Raw genomic sequence first — 21,394 nt, 5'->3', positions numbered from 1 at the left:
CACTGGTATTCTGTATATTTTTCAATAGGTCTGGCATCTTCATATTTATCTGAACTTGTCACTGTTATCATATCTGCTACATGTTTAAGGTCATCAAGTCAGAAATTAAAGTTCCCAAATCAAAGTTAAAGAAAAAGGAAGACTGGGCCTTTTCTATTGTGTGCCCCAAATGTCTATTAGAATAGTCTCCACTGAATCTGTGTTTAAAGGGAAACTGAAACGTCACCTTTTAATACCAGAGTTATTTGAGCATGCTGTTTTCTGTTTCATGTTGTATACATTGTATGCTGTCTTTTGTGCTACCTACTAGTACAGGAGCCAATCATAAATCACTATAGACTGACGTATCTCTGGGGCAGAAGCTCAAACCAGACTTGTGTTTTTATGACAGTTTGGTGATGAACTAACACACTGGAATCTCAGAAATCTCTTGCTTTAAAAATATATACACATAAAGCTTGAAATCTTTGCTTTTAAATGAACCAAGTGCACATGAAAACAAAAGTTTTTTGGTTTTGTAATCTGTATGAAACGAACGCGAGGTGCAGTCCATCCAACTCAAACGCTCATAAACTTGTAAAACAAAGAGTCGCAGTTATTTCTTTAGGAGATTCACCATCAAGACCAAGTTGTGGATTACTTCAGAAAACCAGTGCGATCTGATGAAGCATTATTCAGAGTTTAAAAATATGTAAAACGGCCATAAATGAGGTTGGTGTCGTGATCTCGTTCATTTCGAGTGCGCAGGAGCATTTGCTTAGGCAACCTGAAAATATGCAGATTTTGTTTGATTCAGACGTTTAAAAACTGATCTTATGAGATTGTTTTTGTTTAATTTCATTGCCGATTACAAATATGTAATGTAATCGTAAGCTTGGCAAACAGTTTTGGAGAATTTAATGTTTCCCCATTCAGACAGAATGCCCAAGCATACTGCCCGAGAGGCGTTTCAAAGATGGCCACTGAGTGAAATGACTTGCCTTAAAGGGACGTTGATTTAATCTATTGTTAATGTATTTCTGTAGCTCAATACTCTTAGATTCCACAGAAAATCATTAAATTAATTTGTATTTGTTCAATTGCATTGTATTTTATGCAGATACTCCTGTACAAATGATCCAATCAATGTAAAAATAATTTCATTCCAGATTGAGTTTTAAGTGATCATGTGAAATTATATTCATACCGCAATATATACCGCAGACAGATTAAATATTCCAAAAATTAGTTTTTGTCCAATATCGTCCAGCCCTTTTACAAATCATTGCAAAAATTGTTTATTTATTATCACATTGAAACATAATTTATTTCTTTTGCTTCTGGTCACATGATGCTTCAGAATTCAGTATTATATGATTTTTGAAAAATAAAATATTAGAAATACTTTTTAATAAATTATGAGAAAAGGCTGGTTTATACTTGACCCATGTTGCCTGCCTTGCACATAGTCGTGCATTTATATTTCTGCGTGCTGTTTGTGTTTCTCTGCAACTACACTTCCGAATTGCTAGCTAGCAGTAGGTTTTTATGTTCCTCGGAGTTGACTTTCTTTGCGGGTCTTTTGTTTTTTCTAAACCCTCCAAGTAGCTCAAACTCGATCATTCAGAAGTGGGAACCGGCAGACGTGCAACAACTTTAATCATAAAGTAAACACAAAACAACAGTCTCCAGCTGGAGCTCCTTCATGGGACTTGACACTTTTAAACAATCGCTCCATCACGACCGCCCAGACTCATCACCACTACCAAGACGAACAATCACAGAGCTTGTGCTACGCATCATTGTGGCATGTTGTTACATCTTTGCAACTACGTGAAGGCTGCGCCTGACCATACACATGCGCTTGAAGCAGAAGTATAAATCAGCTTTAATGTATACTTGCTAAATAAAAGTATTAAAATCTAAAAAATAAATAAATAAATACTCATACTCTATAATATATGAATAAAATATACATATATAAACATATATGAAGCATTAACATTATCTTTTGAACGATATTATTTTACAATACTACTATATATTATAATATAATATTATTATATAATGTATAATTGCAAATAATATAATATACTTATTATTTTTATTTAGAATGAACAGAACATCAGTTATTTAAATAAACATAAAAATACAAACAGGTAATCAAATGCTTTGAAAAATCTGACGCCAAAAGAGCACAGAAGGGTGGATGTTTAAACAGTCCTAACCTGCAAAATGATTCCTCCATAAAATATCAGCGATAGTCATTGGTGGACCAGCGGCAGGGTGGTGTTTACCTTTGTCATGGTCGTTCTTAATCATGTCCATTAGAGAGTTTTCCAAAGTCTGCAAGTTGAAGGGGTCGAAGGGTCGATTTCGATCCTGAAAGACAAAAGGAAAGGTGTTAAAGGTCACAGGTGAAAGATGTGTCACACTGCACCACCATTTCACAGCCTTTCTAATTAGAGTCAATCATTTTTGATCCAATAAACAAAAACACAAGCTAAACAACAGTACCATAAAGCCACATTAGCAGGCTAGCCAGTAAGGTTTCAGTTTAGTTTACAACAATTCTGGGTTTTAGGTACCATGAATGCAGCTCGGATCAGCTGCTTTATAAAATCATGGCAACAAAGAGTGATTACATTGAGCTGCCTTCATGATACCTAAAACCAAAGACTGATGCAAACTAAACTGAAAGTTAACTGGCTAGCCAGCTAATCCAGCGTCATAGTACAGGTTCCAGAAATGGTAGCGAGTGTCCTCTACACGCAAAATAATGTTATAAATGGGCACACACGCACACATGTGTAACGGAGGCCAGCTAGTAAGTGCTGTGCAAGTAAACCTCACTCCTAGAGGCCATGGTCTTTAGCCTCCTTGTTAGAGGAACCGACTCTCATGCAGAAGATCGCCGGTTCGATACCAGCTCGCAGTGGGTTGGGGGGTGTAGGACCGGCGGGGTTACATTGGTGCCATGACCCGGATGTGAGTGAGGTTTAGGGGGTGAGTGTAACGGAGGCCAGCTAGTAAGTGCTGTGCAGGTTTACCTCACTCCTCTGACCTCTAAAGGTGCTCTAGCGACAGTCACTAGAGGCCATGGTCTTTAGCCTCCTTGGTAGAGCAACCGACTCTCATTCGAGAGATCGCCGGTTCGATTCCGGCTCGTAGTGGGTTGGGTGGTGTAGGACCGGCGGGGTTACATACGCACGTACAAAGTGATCGAAGAAAAATTTTCTAATTTTTTCATGATTTTAGTCCACTTCAGTATTACTGTTAACTTTTTTGTCTTATTTTGTCTGTGATTTTTACAATGTTAACACAAACCAGATAACATAAACCGAATGCCAGCTTTCACAGATATTTTTGTATATCAGTATATTCATATGTTAGCAAGCATGTGTGTGTCTGTGTGTATGACAATGTGTCTAGATGAATACGAGGAAACACACAAAATGCATTATCTCAGATCATTTTGAGAGATATGGAGGGGGAAATATGGAGGACCAGGAGTGCCAGTTAGAAATAAAACGAAGAATCAAATTATTCATTTAATAATTGAAACATTAAATGTGTATAAATAAATCACAATTTAAATCAACAATTAATGGAAAAATAAATAGACATTTTTAAATGTGTTTATCTAAATTGTGATTTTAAACGTCATTTAATAAAGCGATTAAGCAATGCATTTAAAAATAACTTTTAAATATATAGAGACAATTTTATGAAAGTTTATTTAATTGATGTTTTAAAACGCTGATTAAACAATAAAAACGTATATTTATAGATTAGTTTAAATGCATTTAAGTGCACAATTTAAATAGCTTTTTAAAAAAGCATTTGACAAATGCTTTTCTCTGTCTATTTCCCACTTGCTTCTCTTTTCTTTTTGCTACATGCTTTTCTCGAGTTGAAAAAAAAAATAAAAAATCGAGGTAAAAAATGCGATTGGACAGTACACATGGGCAACTAATCAACTTTTGCCTCAAGTCGAGCTAAACCCTCTTTCAGTTGTAAATGAAACGCATGCTGTTATTGGACAGAGAAAACCATAGCTCATTTTAGTGGGAGTTTAAAGCTCAGAAAAGCGACTGAAATGTCAGGGATGTATTAGCTTTAGCAGAAATTCTTATTTGGATTATTACTGTCTGTATAGAAAAGTTTTACAGTTGAGGGGGGACGTTACTGTAATCAGGCGAGTCACTCCAGTTCCTCAAATGTAAAAACCTCCATGTGTTGGTAAATTTATGGTTCTAAAAGAACTATTTTTAAGTTTATATTCAGTTATTTCACTAAAAGGGAATTAAAAAAGCTATTTTTCGCCTTAAAGGTGAAATCACTGAACCTACATTAAAAATTACAAATTAAAAATAAATTAAACCAATTAATTCAAAAAAATAAATCAAATGTATAAATTAAAATAAATTAATATAGACCTAAAAAAAGAGAGACAGGTTGAATACAACATTAGAGAAGATAATACAAATAGTAATGTAGTTTATGTACAGTTTCCTTTTAATCATCCACGACAGTAATTGAACTAAGGAAAGACACTGTAGGGCAGAGCGGCCTTAAAACCAACTATTAACTTTTTTATTTTATGTATGTAAATATACAGTTGAAGTCATAATTATTAGCCCTCCTGTTTATTTTTCAACACATTTCTAAACATAATAGCTTTAATAACTAATTTTTTATAACCGATTTATTTTATCTTTGCCATGATGACAGTTAATAATATTTTACTATTTTTCCAAATAATTTTGACCCTAAAATTATTTTTAAAAAATGAAAAACTGCTTTTATTCTAGCTGAAATAAAACAAATAAGACTTTCTCCAGATGAAAAAAAAATTATCAGACATACTGTGAAAATTTCCTTGCAACATAATTTGGGAAATATTTAAAAAAGAAAGTCAAAATCAATGGGGGGCTAATAATTCTGACCTCAACTGTATATATGCGTGTGTGTGTGTGGTTGTGCGTGTCATCATAATGATTCAGCATATACACATAAATATATAAAAATAAACTGTGCAGTTAAACAAGTAAAACACATCAGAAATAATGGCTCAGGGCAGCTTTATCTATTTTTCGATCAGAAGCGCTATGAATTTCTAACTCGTGCTGTGCCTCATGGTCACGATGGTCAATCTGCGTCATCATCTCTACTTCAATATTTCTCCTGCCATCTCACAGCCAGACTCGGATCAGGAGAGATGGCCAGTCCACACTATATGCGATTAAACAAGTTGAAGAGAATGAGCAGGAGAATGAAGCATAAGTGAAAGAGAGAGCGAGCCAGTGAATGTCTATGTGTGTGTGGATGAATCCGGCAGTGGGCAGAGGCCAACCCAGGGAAGCACATTGTTTGCACATCGAGCCTATTGTCACGCAACTGGCTGAGCATTCAAAAAGCGATATTTCCCCTCTCAGGTTCCAGATAAAAATCTGTCCACTTTGTGAAAATCATGAGCAATCAAAACGCTGAGCTCTTCACTTCACTCACTATCAGACACCAGCCACACATATTTCAGCATTAACCAACCACACACACACACATGCCATATCTTGAATTGTGGCAGTCTGTTTGCCCGCCTAATAGAGCTTCTAGTTCTTAAAAATGTGGTCGTTTGTTTTATTTCTAGGATGCAGAAAACAAGGAGGAATCTGTGAATTCCCGTCATGAAAATGAAAGTAGCTGCAGAATGTTATGGAATTTGGGAATTTTTGGTGACACAAATCAAAAATAGGATTGTGCAGTTAATAACAATCATAAATGGGCTGTTTTTTTACTACACATAAAGGCACAGACAATTTATATCATGTCATCTCACTATATAAAAACACGAACGTGAGCTTAATCTCCAGAGTTGTTTTATGTGAGAAAAATAATTGTTATATCACAAAAACACTACATATTAATTTAACTTGAATTGTGATAGAAATACAACAACAACAACAATAATAATAATAAAACAACAACACTACTACTACTACAAATAATAATAATAATAATAATACTACTAGTACTGCTACTACTAATAATAACACTAATAATAAAAATTTATAAAAAGACTTAATTTCAATTTCAAAAGATTCAGAAATATTTTAATATTGATTGTTTTCATTTTAAAAGATTAAACAAGCAATAAGATTAAGCAATAAGTAAAACAAAGATTCATTAAAATGTCCTTGGTCAATAAACCTACCTGACCTGTCGTTATATAATTTTTTTTTAATTAATTGGTATAAAAAAACAAACTGTATTAATACTTTTTAAATATACTACTTTTTTAAATATAATATTAAAATATACTCCATAAAATAATAATAAATAAAATAAATAAAAAAATAATCTTTCATGGGGCCCTTAAATAATGTTATTGGATATATAGTCCATAAATAAATAAATAAGTAAATAAAAACATAAATAAAATAAATAAATAATCTTTCATGGGGCCCTTACATTCTATTACAGGGTATATAGACTCCATAAATACATAAATAAATAAATAAATAAATAAATAAATAAATAAATAAATAAATAAATAAATAAATAAACTTCCATGGAGCCCTTACACACACATATATATGTATTTGTGCGTGTGTGTGTGTATACATAGTCCATAAATAAATGAATGAATAAATAAATAAATAAATAATTCCTTATGGGCCCCTTACATTCTGTTATTGGACATATATAGTCCATAAATTAATTAATTAATTCATTAATTATTAATCTTTCATGGGGCCCTTACATTGTTATTTGATATATAGTCTATAGATAGATAGATAAATAAATAAATAAATAAATAAATAAATAAATAAATAAAGAAAGAAAGAATCTTTTATAGGGCCCTAAGATTATGTTATTATATATATAAATATATATATATATATATATATATATATATATATATATATATATATATATATATATATATATATAGTCCATAAATAAATAAATAAATAATATTTCATGAGGCCCTTACATTCTGTTTTCTGATATATATATATATATATATTCATTCATACATTTTCTTTTTGACTTAGTCCCTTTATTAATATATAGTCCATAAATAAATCTTTCACGGGGCCCTTACATTATGTTATTTGAGATATTTAGTCCATAAACAAACAAATAAATAAATAAATACTCTTTTATGGGGCCCTTAGATTATGTCATTTGATATATATATAAAAAATAAAAAAATAATAATCTTTCATGGGACCCTTACATAGTTATTTGATTTGCAAAAAGTGTTATAAAAGTAAATGAAGGCATGAAACCTTGTTGATCGCAATGTTGAGTGAATCTATCAAAGGTATTCTTTGAATAAAGTCAAAATACATCTTACAGAACTGTATGAAATGGGGCTAAAAATAACACTATTGACTGTGTTTTAAAGGCCAATGTTGGGTGAAATGGTGATGCATTTAATTAAAATGACAATAATTAAACCTATTATTTTTATTTTTATAAAACAATGAGACAAATACCGTGTTAGATGAAGTGGGATGTCACTCACGAATCTTTTCTCTATTGTTGGTCCAACTGCTTTTCTACTGCTCTTCTGTTTTGTAGGTCATTTTAACCAAAAGCATTTGCTAAATACATAAATGCAAATGTGCAAATTGATCATCAATGCACATCTATATAAAGATTAATTATCTGTTTATAACGCTACATACAGCCTAGAAAGTCAGTATTACCAGAAGTATATACGTCTCTTAAAGGCTGCATTATAAAAACAAATCACACAATTAGCTCCTTGTTTCCTGTTAATCATCGTTTTTTGTTCCGAATTTGAGTTAGAATTTATTGGGTTACTTATTTATTTATTTATTTTTACTGAAGTTCATCAACAAAAAGGGCAATTTAAACAATCTTTTTTTATCAGGGCAGCATGCATGACTCATCAAAAACCATTTATGAGTAATCCCAGGCAATTATGGAGAAACCATTGCATATAATTGACCATAATAAGATAACACGTTTACAATCCACGGAATGAACACAAACTGCTTTGATAAAAGAGAAATATCAATATCCTCCATCTGAGAATATGTCAACAGTATATGGCTACAATGTTTCCGTTCATGACAGCAGAGCAGGCCCCGCCCTCTCACTCCACAAGCACCAATCAGATTCGAGTGGTGTTCCCTTTAAACGCCCCCAAACGAGCTGCGGGACAAACTCTGATGGGAATTTGAACCCTTCCACCTTACAAATGACATATATAGAAACAGCTGGGAAACAATTCAAAACAACTTCCCTATGTTCGGAATAACTGGTGTTTCTGACAATTTTAAAGCAGCACTGTCAAAAACAAAGTGAAAATAATAATATCATTGAATGACATGAAAATAAAAAGTCATTCAGGTAAAAACAACAACATTTCAGTGTTTTATGACGAAACATGGCTTAATTACTTTTTGATATCAATAAAATGTAGCCTACTACCCGTACAAATTGTAACTCAAAACAGTTTTTACGTGAATGAACTTTGTTTATTTATTGTATTAGACAATTATTATGATAAATAAATGGATTTATATATAAATGTCTGCTTTCTAAGAGAAGTATCTCACCTGAAAGGACAGCATATTGTTGCTCTTGTTGGTTCTGAGATTATTTAGGGAGTTTTTTTAATGTCAATGAACTATTTTATGATTATCATAAAGAAATACGTCTATAAATTACGTTTTAGGCTATGCCTTTATAAACTTTTTACCACAATTAAATGTGTGTTCTGTGTGTTCAAATTGTAATTCAAAACATTTTATACTTGAATGAACACATTTTTTCGTACTATCAGTCTACCAACACAAAATTTCGCTTTGCTATTGAGGTTGAAAGTTGGTTTTATATTCGCACATACTTTGAATATTCGGTCTGAAATCGCACGCAAGTGCCTTCAAGACAACACTATTTAAGCTATTTGACTGTGAACAATGTTGTAGCCTACTTTCATACTAATTGGCTGCTAAAACAATTTCACTATTTATCTGTAAAGAACATGCTCTGAAATTATAGACTATATTATTAAGGAGAAAGTCGGAATGCGCGAATATAAAACCAACTTTACCTCAGCCCTATGCATTACCTCTATTGATGAAGTGAAGAATCTCACCTGAAATGGCAGCATGTTGTTGCTGTTGTCAGTTCTGAAGGGCTCTGGAGGATCTGAGATCATCCAGGGTTTCTGCAGTGCTCCGGGTCTCTGGTATTTCGGGGGCGCGATAACAGTGCTCGGGAAGGGCTTTTTGGTCGGGGAGATGGGGTTGAGCGGAGACGGGACGCTCAGCCCGAGCCCTCTCCGCGGGTCTCTGCCGCTCCACGGGTTCGCCGCGGAGCTCCACACCGCGTTCTGGTGGTTATTCCAGGCGGACGAGGACGCGGACGAGGCGGCAACTTTATTAATTAGGGTCTGGTGACTGTAGGGGTTTCTCTGGTTCACTCCCAGCGGAGACCTTCTCATCTGCGGGGAGAAATTCCCACCGTACACCGGGTTGACGTGATGGGGAAAGTTCTGAAAAAGCATCGTTCCGTTCACAGACGGAATCCCTTGGAAAAAGCCCTCGTCCACGGTGTTGGTGGACCAAGTGCTGCCGAACGACGGAGAGAGAGAGGAATCCTGAGGGAAACCCAAACCCGGTAATACCGGAGACTCCATGGCGAGCCGCTCGGAGTGACCGACGTGGTGCTGCTCGTCCAGGATCGGAGGCTCGGAGGGGGTCGGGGTGGATGGAGGCTCTGTGTTTGACGGGTCTTGGTGTGGGTGAGGCTGAGCTTTGCTTTTGTCCATCAGTAAATCATCCTGCATGTTTTGAGCTGAAACACAGACGATCAGTTGTTATTGATCACAACGATCGGGCGGGGATTATTATTATTAATGAGCCACTGATCAGCCATCAGCGGTACCGGATCTGTCTGTACTCCGGTTTTAACCCCCTCACTCATGTGTCCCCAACGCGAAAACACGAGAAAAGCTCGGAGGTCACCGATATTCGCCAATTTTCGCCACGTCTCGTTTTTCTCTCACCGGAACTCCAGACAGAAATGAGAAACTGATTCTTGTTCCTGTTTTTTTTTTCTTTGTAAGCTCCGCCCCATAAATTTGCATACGTCAATAAATACAGCTGCGTCCTTCAGCAAGGTTATAAGAGAAACACTACACGGTTTTAATGTCATAAACGAAGTTTACGTTTTAAGTGTGTTTTGGATAGTAGACTCATTTGAAAACTGTCGTAAGACTCAATAAACAATGCATCCAACGTGTGACAGTTGCTGAATGACAGCTGGTAATTACAGATATTTTTGATTCAGTGCATAACACAACACATAACAATGTCAATCCCTATACAATACAATATAATGCATATGGGTCAAATACATTTTGGTGTCTTCACAAATACAAAATTCAAAAGATAAAAAATGTCTTGTTGACAAATAGGTAAAACCATTTAAGATTTAAACTGAACATGTATTAGTGGGGCTGCATCTAATTGTTTTTTTTTTTTTATGTCGTTAAAATATAATTTTATTTACAATACCTGACAAGAGTTTTTTAATAAACTACAGTTACAGTAAATGGTATTTAGTAGGTGTTTTCTGTAAAGCATGGTAAAAAAGCATGAAGGTCATAATATTGATGGAAAAAATAAACAAGACACATTATAATGTCTGAGAAAAAAAAGGTATTACACTTTTATTGTTTTGATGCCAAAAGCCATGACCCTGTGCAATAGCTTTGTGCACTTTATGTCAATGTGTATCCATTATTAATACATTGGTAAGAATAAACATTTACATGTTTATTCTTACCAATGTATTAATAATGGAGCCAAATCAGTCTCAAAATAAATACATTTACAAAATAAAATTCATACATGCACAGGACAATTCACGTTTAGAAAAGCCAATTTGTAAACTCAAAACCTGATTCATAAATACAACACACAATTTGTGAATTCGTAAGTTACAAGCATAAATATTATCGCCAAATAAATTGTATTTGTGTATTTCAAATCGTGTTTTGAATTTACGAATTGGATTTGTGTATTTATGAATCGTGTTGTGAATTTACAAAATGGATTTGTGAATTTATGAATCGTGTTTTGAATTTACGAATTGGATTTGGTATTTTTAAATCATGATTTGTATATACAAATTGGATTTGTGAATTTATGAATCGTGTTGTGAATTTCCAAATTGGATTTGTGTATTTATGAATTGTGTTTTAAATTTATGAATTGGATTTGTGTATTTATGAATCATGTTCTAAATTAACAAATTGAATTTGTGCATTTTCAAGTCGTGTTTTGAATGTACGAATTGGATTTGTGTATTTATGAATCGTGTTTTAAATTTACGAATTGGATTTGTGTATTTATGAATTGTGTTGTGAATTTACAAATTGGATTTGTATTTTATTAATTTTGTTGTGAATTTACGAATTGGATTTGTGAATTTATGAATTGTGTTGTGAATTTACGAATTGGATTTGTGAATTTATGAATTGTGTTGTGAATTTACGTATTGGATTTGTGTATTTATGAATTGTGTTGTGAATATACGAATTGGATTTGTGTATTTATGAATTGTGTTGTGAATTTACTAATTGGATTTGTAATTTTATTAATTGTGTTGTGAATTTACTAATTGGATTTGTAATTTTATTAATTGTGTTGTGAATTTACTGATTGGATTTGTGTATTTATGAATCGTGTTTTAAATTTACGAATTGGATTTGTGTATTAATGAATTGTGTTTTAAATTTATGAATTGGATTTGTGTATTTATGAATCGTGTTTTGAATTTATTAATTGGATTTGTGTATTTATGAATCGTGTTTTAAATTTACGAATTGGATTTGTGTATTTATAAATCGTGTTTTAAATTTACGAATTGGATTTGTGTATTTATGAATCGTGTTTTAAATTTATGAATTGGATTTGTGCATTTATGAATCGTGTTGTGAATTTACGAATTGGATTTGTGTATTTATGAATCGTGTTTTGAATTTACGAATTGGATTTGTGTATTTATGAATCGTATTTTAAATTTACGAATTGGATTTGTGTATTTATGAATCGTGTTTTAAATTTATGAATTGGATTTGTGTATTTATGAATTGTGTTTTAAATTTACTAATTGGATTTGTGTATTTATGAATCGTGTTTTGAATTTATTAATTGGATTAGTGTATTTATGAATCCTGTTGTGAATTTACGAATTGGATTTGTGTATTTATGAATCGTGTATTTATGAATCGTGTTGTGAATTTACGAATTGGATTTGTGTATTTATGAATCGTGTATTAAATTTATGAATTGGATTTGTGTATTTATGAATCGTGTTGTGAATTTACGAATTGGATTTGTGTATTTATGAATTGTGTTTTAAATTTATGAATTGGATTTGTGTATTTATGAATTGTGTTTTAAATTTATGAATTGGATTTGTGTATTTATGAATTGTGTTTTAAATTTATGAATTGGATTTGTGTATTTATGAATTGTGTTTTAAATTTACGAATTGGATTTGTGTATTTATGAATTGTGTTTTAAATTTACGAATTGGATTTGTGTATTTATGAATCGTGTTTTGAATTTATGAATTGGATTTGGTATTTTTAAATTATGTTTTGAATATACAAATTGAATTAGTGTATTTTTGAATTGTGTTGTGAATTCACAAATTATATTTTGTAAATGTGAATTGTGTGGATGAATGAATTCTATTTTGTAAATGTGTTAATTTTGAAACTGGTCTGGCTTTATATTTAATGTACATAGTGCAGAATATTGTGTATCTTGTTTATAACAGACATATCTGTTTTAACGTATTTATACAATCAGAACTTTATAAGAGTAACTTTGCAAAATGTATGTTCAGACTTGGGTGGTGTACAACAGTCCATGGCACGGCTCAGCAACAACTAGGTTATATTTGCTGCAGGATCTTGGGTTACACCCAGCAATGCTGCACAAAACATCTACGCAACAGAGATCCCAACAGCTCTGGATGTTTTTTTTTTTACTTCAGAGCTTTTAGTCTGACTGTATTACAATTATATCTGACACAGATCTCAGTTTGCACTCTTCAGGAATTATGTCTCATTATTTGCCCATTAGGTGAAGGGTTACCAATTCTGCATATCAAAACATATACGAAAAGAGATTTTACTCAGCCTAATGAAAAAAGTACATCAGTTTCAACATACCTCTTGGGGGATTCTACGATGCCAAAAACATTCCCATGAAAAACAGGCCGAGAATGCGACAGTTTCAGCGAGCTTGATTGATTTATGAACTCAACCTTTAATCAATTTTAATCAGAACAGACGATCGTAACAAGATGAAGAGCGTTTCTGCAAAATACTCCGTCAGTTAATCCTCGTTTTGCTGCATTAGAGCTGCATATTCAAGGTCATTACAGAAATCATCACATCAGAGAACGCGCTGACCACCTAAATGACAGCAAATCAGACTGCTTTATACCTTCACAGCACATGCACGAACATGATAATGCATTGCTAAAATGCACCGGATAATTGGAAAGGGAAAGAAACCAAATCCAACACTCCAATCCGCCGCACACAACTCATTTGTAGCTATTTTTAAACACAACATGCATCTGATGGCTTGACATTTTTTCCCGTTTGCTTTCGTTTTTCCTGCTGTACATGAATGAGACTTTACCTTATCGTTCAGCTTTTGGGACTCTGTAAATAAGGCTATTTCTGTTTGTCTCGCCTGGGTTTTGATATGACAGATGAGCTGCCCTTCTGCAGTCGCCTCAACAGCTGATTGACTGCGGCGCATGGCTGATGCACCGAGGGATTGTGGGAATTGTAGTTTTTCGGGCGGAACAGCCGTCAAATTCACTGTGACATGTTGTGAAGCTTATGATTGGCAGGCAAAATTGGGGATTTGTTGTGAAGCTTATAATGGAATAATATGCAAATCACGGTAGTGTTTTAGGTTTCATTTCAAATGCATAGTGGTCCCAGTGCTTCTAAATGTATAATTTTAAGTCATAATAAAAAAAAAAAAAAAAAACAAATAAAATGCTTTTATGCGTTTTGGCTAAAATCTAAATTTTAACTCGATTACGATTAATGAACAATTATTATTTTATTTATTTTTTGACCTCATAGTTCACTGACAGGTTTTGTACAGTAAATATGCTCACATATTACAGGTGAGGGATTTTTTTAATGAAAGTTACATTACTTGACTTTATAATAATTGAAAGAAACACACACTATGTACTATCAATGATTGTTTATTGCGCATCAACATTGAACAAAGTAAACTAAAACACCCATTGCCTAAAATGAGCAGTCACTTTTTAAATAACTTGCACTTTTGGAAAAAATAAATTATTTTCAATGTTTTTCATAATAAAAGTAGAAGGTATAAAGGCTATAGTGTATTATTGTATGCGACCGCATGAAGGCTGCGTCTGACCATATGAGTGCGCTCGATGCAGCAGTATAAATCAGCCAGAGCGGGGTCACATGACTCCACGCGTGATAGGGAAAGTAAGCGAAAAAATTTGACCTGGAAAATTAGATCGATTATAGGTTCTAAATGTCGATTTCGATTACTTTTCTATTCATTTTATACATTAATCAGATTTTTTTTAGATTTCTTTGAGTACATCTTAATAGCATGTAATATGGTTAATTGTGCAGTGATGTTTTGCATGATGTTATGCTGAAACTACCCAAGAACATTTCAATTTTATAACACAATATTTACGCTTTTATTGAACTTTTGAATGTTGAAATTTGTTTATTGAATATCAAATCAAAGATCAAAATAAACACAATAAAAAAGATTGGATTGCAGCTGTTGTTTACATCAAACAACAGCTGAAATCAGATCTTTTTTGTGTTTATTTTGATATTTGATTATCAAAATAAACACAGTAGGTGATTTTGATTATGAAAATAAACAAAACAATCTAACGGCAATTTGTAACTTTTTGATTTAGTGACTAAATCGTATGAAGTAGTACGATCTAATTCGTACATTTTTTGTACGATTTGCTCATCCCCCAATGACAATTGGGTTTAGGGGTGGGGTTAGGTGCCACGCCTCCTTTTTGAAAACGTACAATTTTGTACGAACGAACTAGTTCGTACGAATTAGCCACAAAACCGACAAAACGAAAAATACATGTTCTCGTGAGATCAGGCTGAAATAAACACAGTAAAGTGGCCGAATGCAATGTTAGCATTACGTTAATGTTCACTGCAGCCTGGCGATTGCATCTCTATTTTTAAATATAATACTATAGTACATTTTTTACTCGATAACTAGTACGTGGATTCATGTAAATATATATGGCAGAAGAAGGAGGGTTTGTAATGCAGCAGAATTTTTCCATTTTATAACCCAAACTTACTTGAGTATGTTTAATCTGGTTATTAAATATCAATTCAAATATCAAAATAAACACAATTAAAAGCATACAAAGCCAACATTAATTTAATAGAGATTTATTTTAAAAATGCAATGATCTCTCTCAGATATCTCTGCATTAAATACTAAACGAACACTCATTAATACTAATACAGAGATTATTTATTATGTATTATTGTTTTTTAATCACAAGTAACCAACTGGGTTTTTCTTATTGTATTTAAAGCTATTCACATGGGTCAAATGTGAGGTGTACATTCCTTATAGAGAACAGTGCAGTAAATATGCTACAGTGAATTTACAGAAATATAGCCTAGCTAAAGAGGCATATTAATGCTTGACATCAAAACACTATATGTTATATACAATGTGTATACACTGTATATTTATATAGCATATCAAAACACATCAGCAATAAACAAACACTATAATTCCAAAGGTATGTGCTATATGAAATGAATCAAGCCCTCACTAATCACATGTATTATTATTACTGAATCCCTTTCAGTAAGCAGTTAAATAAAACATGCATTCCAGTCATTTTTAAGTTGTGCTGAAATATGTTCACTCTCCTTACCACAGTACGAGGTATTCTGAAGCCAAATATGTATCTTCATGTTGCTCCAGCAGGCGTAGTCTCTCTTGCTCTGGGCTGCCTGCCTCTGCGAGAACATAAATTTTTATATTTTTGGCTACATGGAATAAAGACTACACGTCCCAGAATGCACTTGCGGTCTCGCGATTCCGAAGTTAACGCTCGCACAAGCGCGGTGCCGCGTCCGCTCGCGTTTTCTCACGCGCAGTCAATGGAGTCACTGCGTGTTTCTGGAAATACTGGCATTTATGAATATTCATTAACAGATCGGTTTATATTAATTGATCTCAATGGTCTATGATCGGATTTCAGCTGTCGTTTGATGTCAGTAAGGTAGCCATATGCGTTGTTAGCATCGCGTTAGCGTTCACTGCGGCCTGACGGTTGAATCTCTATTATTAAGATAATACTAAAGTATTTTTTTTACTCGATAACTAGTGCGTGGACTCATGTAAATATGGCAGAAGAAGGAGCGGTTGTAATGCAGCAGATCGTGGACAGGTAAGTGAAAGAAACAAATGTAAACAAACGGCTAATGCCAGCTATGTCGACCTGTCAAAGCTTCATATAGAGGTATTAACATTCGTAATCGCATATATAAGTAATCCTAACGAATAATAAGAGTGTCTAAGGAGAGATTGTTTGCAGGTTTAACGTTAGAGCGATTCTGCTTTTGCAAAGAGATGCTAATTGTGTTACTTGCATGATGTGACGTCTTTGGCGAGGGGGCGTGACCTTGAGTTGGCATTTTAATTTTGTTTTGATTTAGATTTGCTCCTTTGTTTATATATTTTAAATCCTTATGGTCATCCATAACCTCATATGTATATCAGCCCTGTACTAAATGTATTTTTAAAACACTAATAGCATACTGTTTTTGTGTCAAGTTTGTATTTTAAATTTTGCATAAACTAATAGTAAATAACAGTAATTTTTGACTATGTCTACATATTAGATTATAATGCTGCGTTTCCTTTGCATAAATGAAATTTATGGGTCTATATTATACAGACAGTACCTTAAATGTTTATATGGCTTAAGTGTATTTGCCATTTTGTGTGTGTGTGTGTATATATATATATATATATATATATATATATATATATATATATATATATATATATATATATATATTAGTATATGAGCTATGAAGTAGATTAAATTCAATTTTTAAACTTCTGGTTATGTAAATTCAAATTGGCAGAATTCTTGCTTAAGTACACTCGCCGGCCACTTTATTAGGTTGTCCTGTCCAACTGCTTGTTAACGCATATTTTTAATCAACGAAACACATGGCAGCAACTGATGCAAATGCAATCAGGCATGTAGACATGGTCAAGAAGATCTGCTGCAGTTCAAACCGAGCATCAGAATGGGAAAGAATGGTGATTTGAGTGACTTTGAACGTGTCATGGTTGTTGGTGCCAGACGGGCTGGTCTGAGTATTTCAGAAACTGCTGATCTACTGGGATTTTCACGCACAACCATCTCTAGGGTTTACAGAGAATTGTCTGCAAAAGAGAAAATATCCAGTAAGCGGCAAGTCTGTGGGCACAAATGCCTTGTTGATGCCAGAGGTCAGAGGAGAATGGCGAGACTGGTTCCAGCTGATAGAATGACAACAGTAACTCAATTAACCACTCGTTACAAAACAATCAGTTATGAAGAAGAGCATCTCTAAACACAAAACGCATCCAACCTTGAGGCGAATGGGCTACAGCAGCAGATGATCTCACTGGGTGCCACTCCTGTCAGCTAAGAACAGGAAAATGAAGCTACCGTTTGCACAGACTCACTAAAAATGGACAATAGAAGATTGGAAAAGCGTTGCTTGGTCTGATGAGACTCGATTTCTGCTGGGACGTTTGGATGGTTTGGTCAGAATTAATTGGCATCAACAATATGAAAGCATGGATCCATCCTGTCTTGTATCAACAGTTCAGGCTAGTGTTGGTGGTGTAATGGTGTGGGGGATATTTTCGTGGCACACTTTGTGCCCATTAATACCAAGTGAGCATCGTGTCAACGCCACAGCCTACCTGAGTATTGTTACTGACCATGTCCATCCCTCCACAGTGTACACATCTTCTGATGGCTACTTCCAGCAGGATAACGTGCCATGTCATAAAGCGCAGATCATCTCAGACTGGTTTCCTGAATGTGACAATGCGTTCACTGTACTCAAATGGCCTCCACAGTCACCAGATCTCAATCTAATAGAGCTATTTTGGGATGTGGTGGAACAGGAAATTCGCATCCTGAATGTACAGTCAACAAATCTGTAGCAACTGCGTGATGCTGTCATGTCAATATGGACCAAAATCTCGGAGGAATATTTCCATTACCTTGTTGAGTCAATGCCACGAAGGATTAAAAAGGCAAAAGGAGGTCCAACCCGATACTAGTAAGGTGTACCTAATAAAGTGGCCGGTGAGTGAATGTTGTATGATAATGTTGACTTTAGAATATGCTCATCATTACATTACCGGTTTACTTTGCTCTTCAAAGTGTTCAGTGAGTTGATTCATGTGTTAATCAACACTACAGCACAGCTTACCTTGTTCTGACCTCAGAATATTCCTTTAATAGTAAAACAGCTTAAGTCATAAGAGGCTTGATTGCCTGTTTGATCTGACTCGCACACCTGCTCAGGTCAGTAGATGCTTTCGGGACGGTTCAGGGTAAAAAAAGCTCTTGCCGTGAGTATCTGGAGATTTTCTTTTAATGAACCCATAAAGAGGACAGCGTGCCCTGGAGAAGTTTATAGTGACACTGTTGTTGTGCATTGACCCTCAGGGGTCATAAATAAACAGTACATCGCCTCTTCCCTGTAATTGCAGATTTTCTAAATATAGGAGCATTTGTTGGGTAAATGACGTGGACAAAATCTGACTTCAGTAATTATTCATTGGGTCAAGCTGTTTGGTGTTCTGACCTTGTCTATGTTTTTTTCCACTGAGACTGTGCTGTTTGCCACATAGGGCCAGGCAGTGCTTGCAAAATAAGCGAGATTACTGCACTGGCCTGCTGATGAGGCACAGTCCAGCAGACCTGTCAACGGCAGTCTTAAGGCCAATTCACACTGTACCGACAGAAACCGACAAACGTGAACAATCATCAGATAAACGCATGTCATTTCTCAGACATTCTCTACACACTGACAAGCAACGATTCAGCAAGTTAAGCCAACGGAAAAAGCCTGGCGTGCTACTTTTATTTGTTAGCGGAAAGATGCTAGGAGCTTTGATGTGTTGGTAAAGGCCTAAAATAATAGTTTTATGCAGCATGCAACAACTAGACCAAACGTGACCGTAAATACATTTGATTTGATTTATTTTATTTTTAAAAATCATACACTTTAAACAATTCTTTAAACAAAATACATTTCATCATGATTGAAATAAAGCGGGATGAAGCGCAAGCTTATAATTTCCTCACCCCATTACCACATCTTTCCACATCATTCGTCTATTACTTCAACTGATTTCTTACATTTTTACATATAACATTATATTAGATACTTTTAATGTTGTTTTTGGTATTCACTATATTCGCTTTTTCACTCAGAGTTGACTTCTTTTCAACTCCGAGCGCACGGTGTGCAACAGCAAAAATGCGAGGCGCAGCAGGCGGTTAAAACGCGAGGCGCACAGGGCACATAAGCAGTGCGCAAAACGCTCACGGCCGTTAGAAAACCATTCAAAAAAGGTGCCTCTCAACGCATAAAGCGTGTTAGGTGTGATCGGCCCCTCAGTACGACCATTTCTCCTTTGGCCAAACTTATGTTTAAACACAGTGGATTTCTATTGTAAACAAATACGGTTCTCTTGACATTTTTTTGTATTCATTAAAAAATTTTATTAAAATGGAATTTCATAATTCATTTTGAGCATGTTCATTTAGGCCCAATCCCAATTCTATTTTTGTACTCCTACCCCTTCCCCTTGGCCCTTAAGCCTGGTTTATACTTATGCGTCAAGTGACCGGCGTGACCCACGGCACATGCAACGCCCGTATGTGTGTCTCTGTTGGTCTGCATTAACACTTCCGAAACACTAGTTGGCAGTGAGGTGTTAATGTTTCTCTGTGTCGAGTTTCTTCACTACTGTTTTGCTTTTCCTGAACACTTCCGGGATGTACAAGTGGCTCAAACTCGCTCATTTAGAGGCAGGAACTGGCGGACGTGCAACAACTTTAACTATGAGGTAAACACAAAACAAAACTTTCCATTAGAAGCTCCTTCACGGGACTCCACACTTGTAAACAATCACTCCAGGGGCTCGCGCCATTCGCGCAGCTCTTGGTCTCACCCAGACTCGTCAGCGCTACCAAGCCGACCAATCACAGAGCTTGCGCTACGCGTCCTTGCGACAAGTAGTTACAATTTTTGAGAGGTGCACGTCAGCGTCGCCGACGCCCACGGCGAAGGGCTATGCGTCAGCGCCGTAGCATACGCCGGTGTTTGACGCAGAAGTATATATCAGCCTTTACAGGGATAAGGGAAAGGTCTTCAAAATGTACCCCTAAGAATTGGGACAGCACCTGCGCACGTCATTATATGTCTTCGCAATTTCTTGCTTCACATGGGATCAGACAAAGGCGACTGCTGTAGTTGTTCCAGTTGTGCTATTTTTTGGCATCTATCTTCTGAAAGAAGGCATATACCATGCTATCATAATCTAATGTGGCAATAAGATCATAACTATACTGTGCATTTACACAGTGGCCATATTCATCTATGTAAACACACCGAAACAACACTAGCATTAGAGCAGATACTGTATAAAGCCCATTCCCAGCCACTAGACTTTTCTGACAGGGTATTCGAGTGTCATCCAGTGTCAAAATGTTGTGGGACAACTATACAGGAGTTACTATTATGGATTATAGATTGCGAAATTTACCATTAAAAAAAAGCATGACGGTGAAATACAAACGCGGTTATGAATATATTTTAAACGTGTTTTTTTGTTGAAAAAATTCGCAATAATGACAAATAATACTAATTTGTGGATCTCCTTACATCCGGGTTGAGCAATACTGCCGTTGTGGCAGGTGTATTCTGGGAAATTTTCTTACCCTTTGGTTTTGAGTGTGATCCTGAAAAATGTTCTTTTTAAGGGCTATTCACCCCTTCCCCTTAGCCCTACACCTCAAGATAAAGAGAATTGGGACACCCCTATGCCTTGACGTGATCGTGCAAAATAAGGGGGAAGGGCTAAGGGGTAGAATTGGGATTGGCCCTTACTGATTTCTTTCTTTTAGAAAATCTCATAAACTTGAGCATCAGCTCTTATTCATTTTTTATTAATACAAATGTTTCGTAATTATTGATCATTAGTGAGCCATGCATATATACAGTACATTTTTCTTTGTT

The 21,394-nt window shown here is 34.9% G+C and overlaps 2 protein-coding genes across 23 annotated transcripts in view; one reads left to right on the top strand and one right to left on the bottom strand.

Moving 5' to 3' along the window:
- The window catches only part of cpeb3 (cytoplasmic polyadenylation element binding protein 3), a 73,730-nt gene extending 56,967 nt beyond the window's left edge, over window positions 1–16,763 (bottom strand). For 4 of the 19 annotated variants that reach the window (XM_073919115.1, XM_073919117.1, XM_073919124.1 and 1 more), the window contains exons 1-3: window positions 13,692–13,814; window positions 9,119–9,819; window positions 2,277–2,361 (exon numbers count right to left, since the gene is read on the bottom strand). In XM_073919115.1, coding sequence (XP_073775216.1) covers window positions 2,277–2,361; window positions 9,119–9,811 — 778 coding nt within the window. In that variant the 5' untranslated portion in view covers window positions 9,812–9,819; window positions 13,692–13,814. 19 annotated transcript variants of the gene reach the window in all.
- marchf5 (membrane-associated ring finger (C3HC4) 5) overlaps window positions 16,178–21,394 on the top strand; it is a 40,965-nt gene continuing 35,748 nt past the window's right edge. For 3 of the 4 annotated variants that reach the window (XR_012388591.1, XR_012388590.1, XM_073919645.1), the window contains exon 1: window positions 16,178–16,518. Coding sequence is in view for 1 of the 4 variants with exons in the window: in NM_001082827.2 (NP_001076296.1) it covers window positions 16,475–16,518 (44 nt within the window). In the remaining 3 variants the exon portion in view is untranslated. 4 annotated transcript variants of the gene reach the window in all.

This window comes from Danio rerio, chromosome 13 (assembly GCF_049306965.1).
Source record: "Danio rerio strain Tuebingen ecotype United States chromosome 13, GRCz12tu, whole genome shotgun sequence".
Classification (NCBI taxonomy): Eukaryota; Metazoa; Chordata; class Actinopteri; order Cypriniformes; family Danionidae; genus Danio; species Danio rerio.
This window is presented reverse-complemented; position numbering and strand designations above follow the sequence as displayed.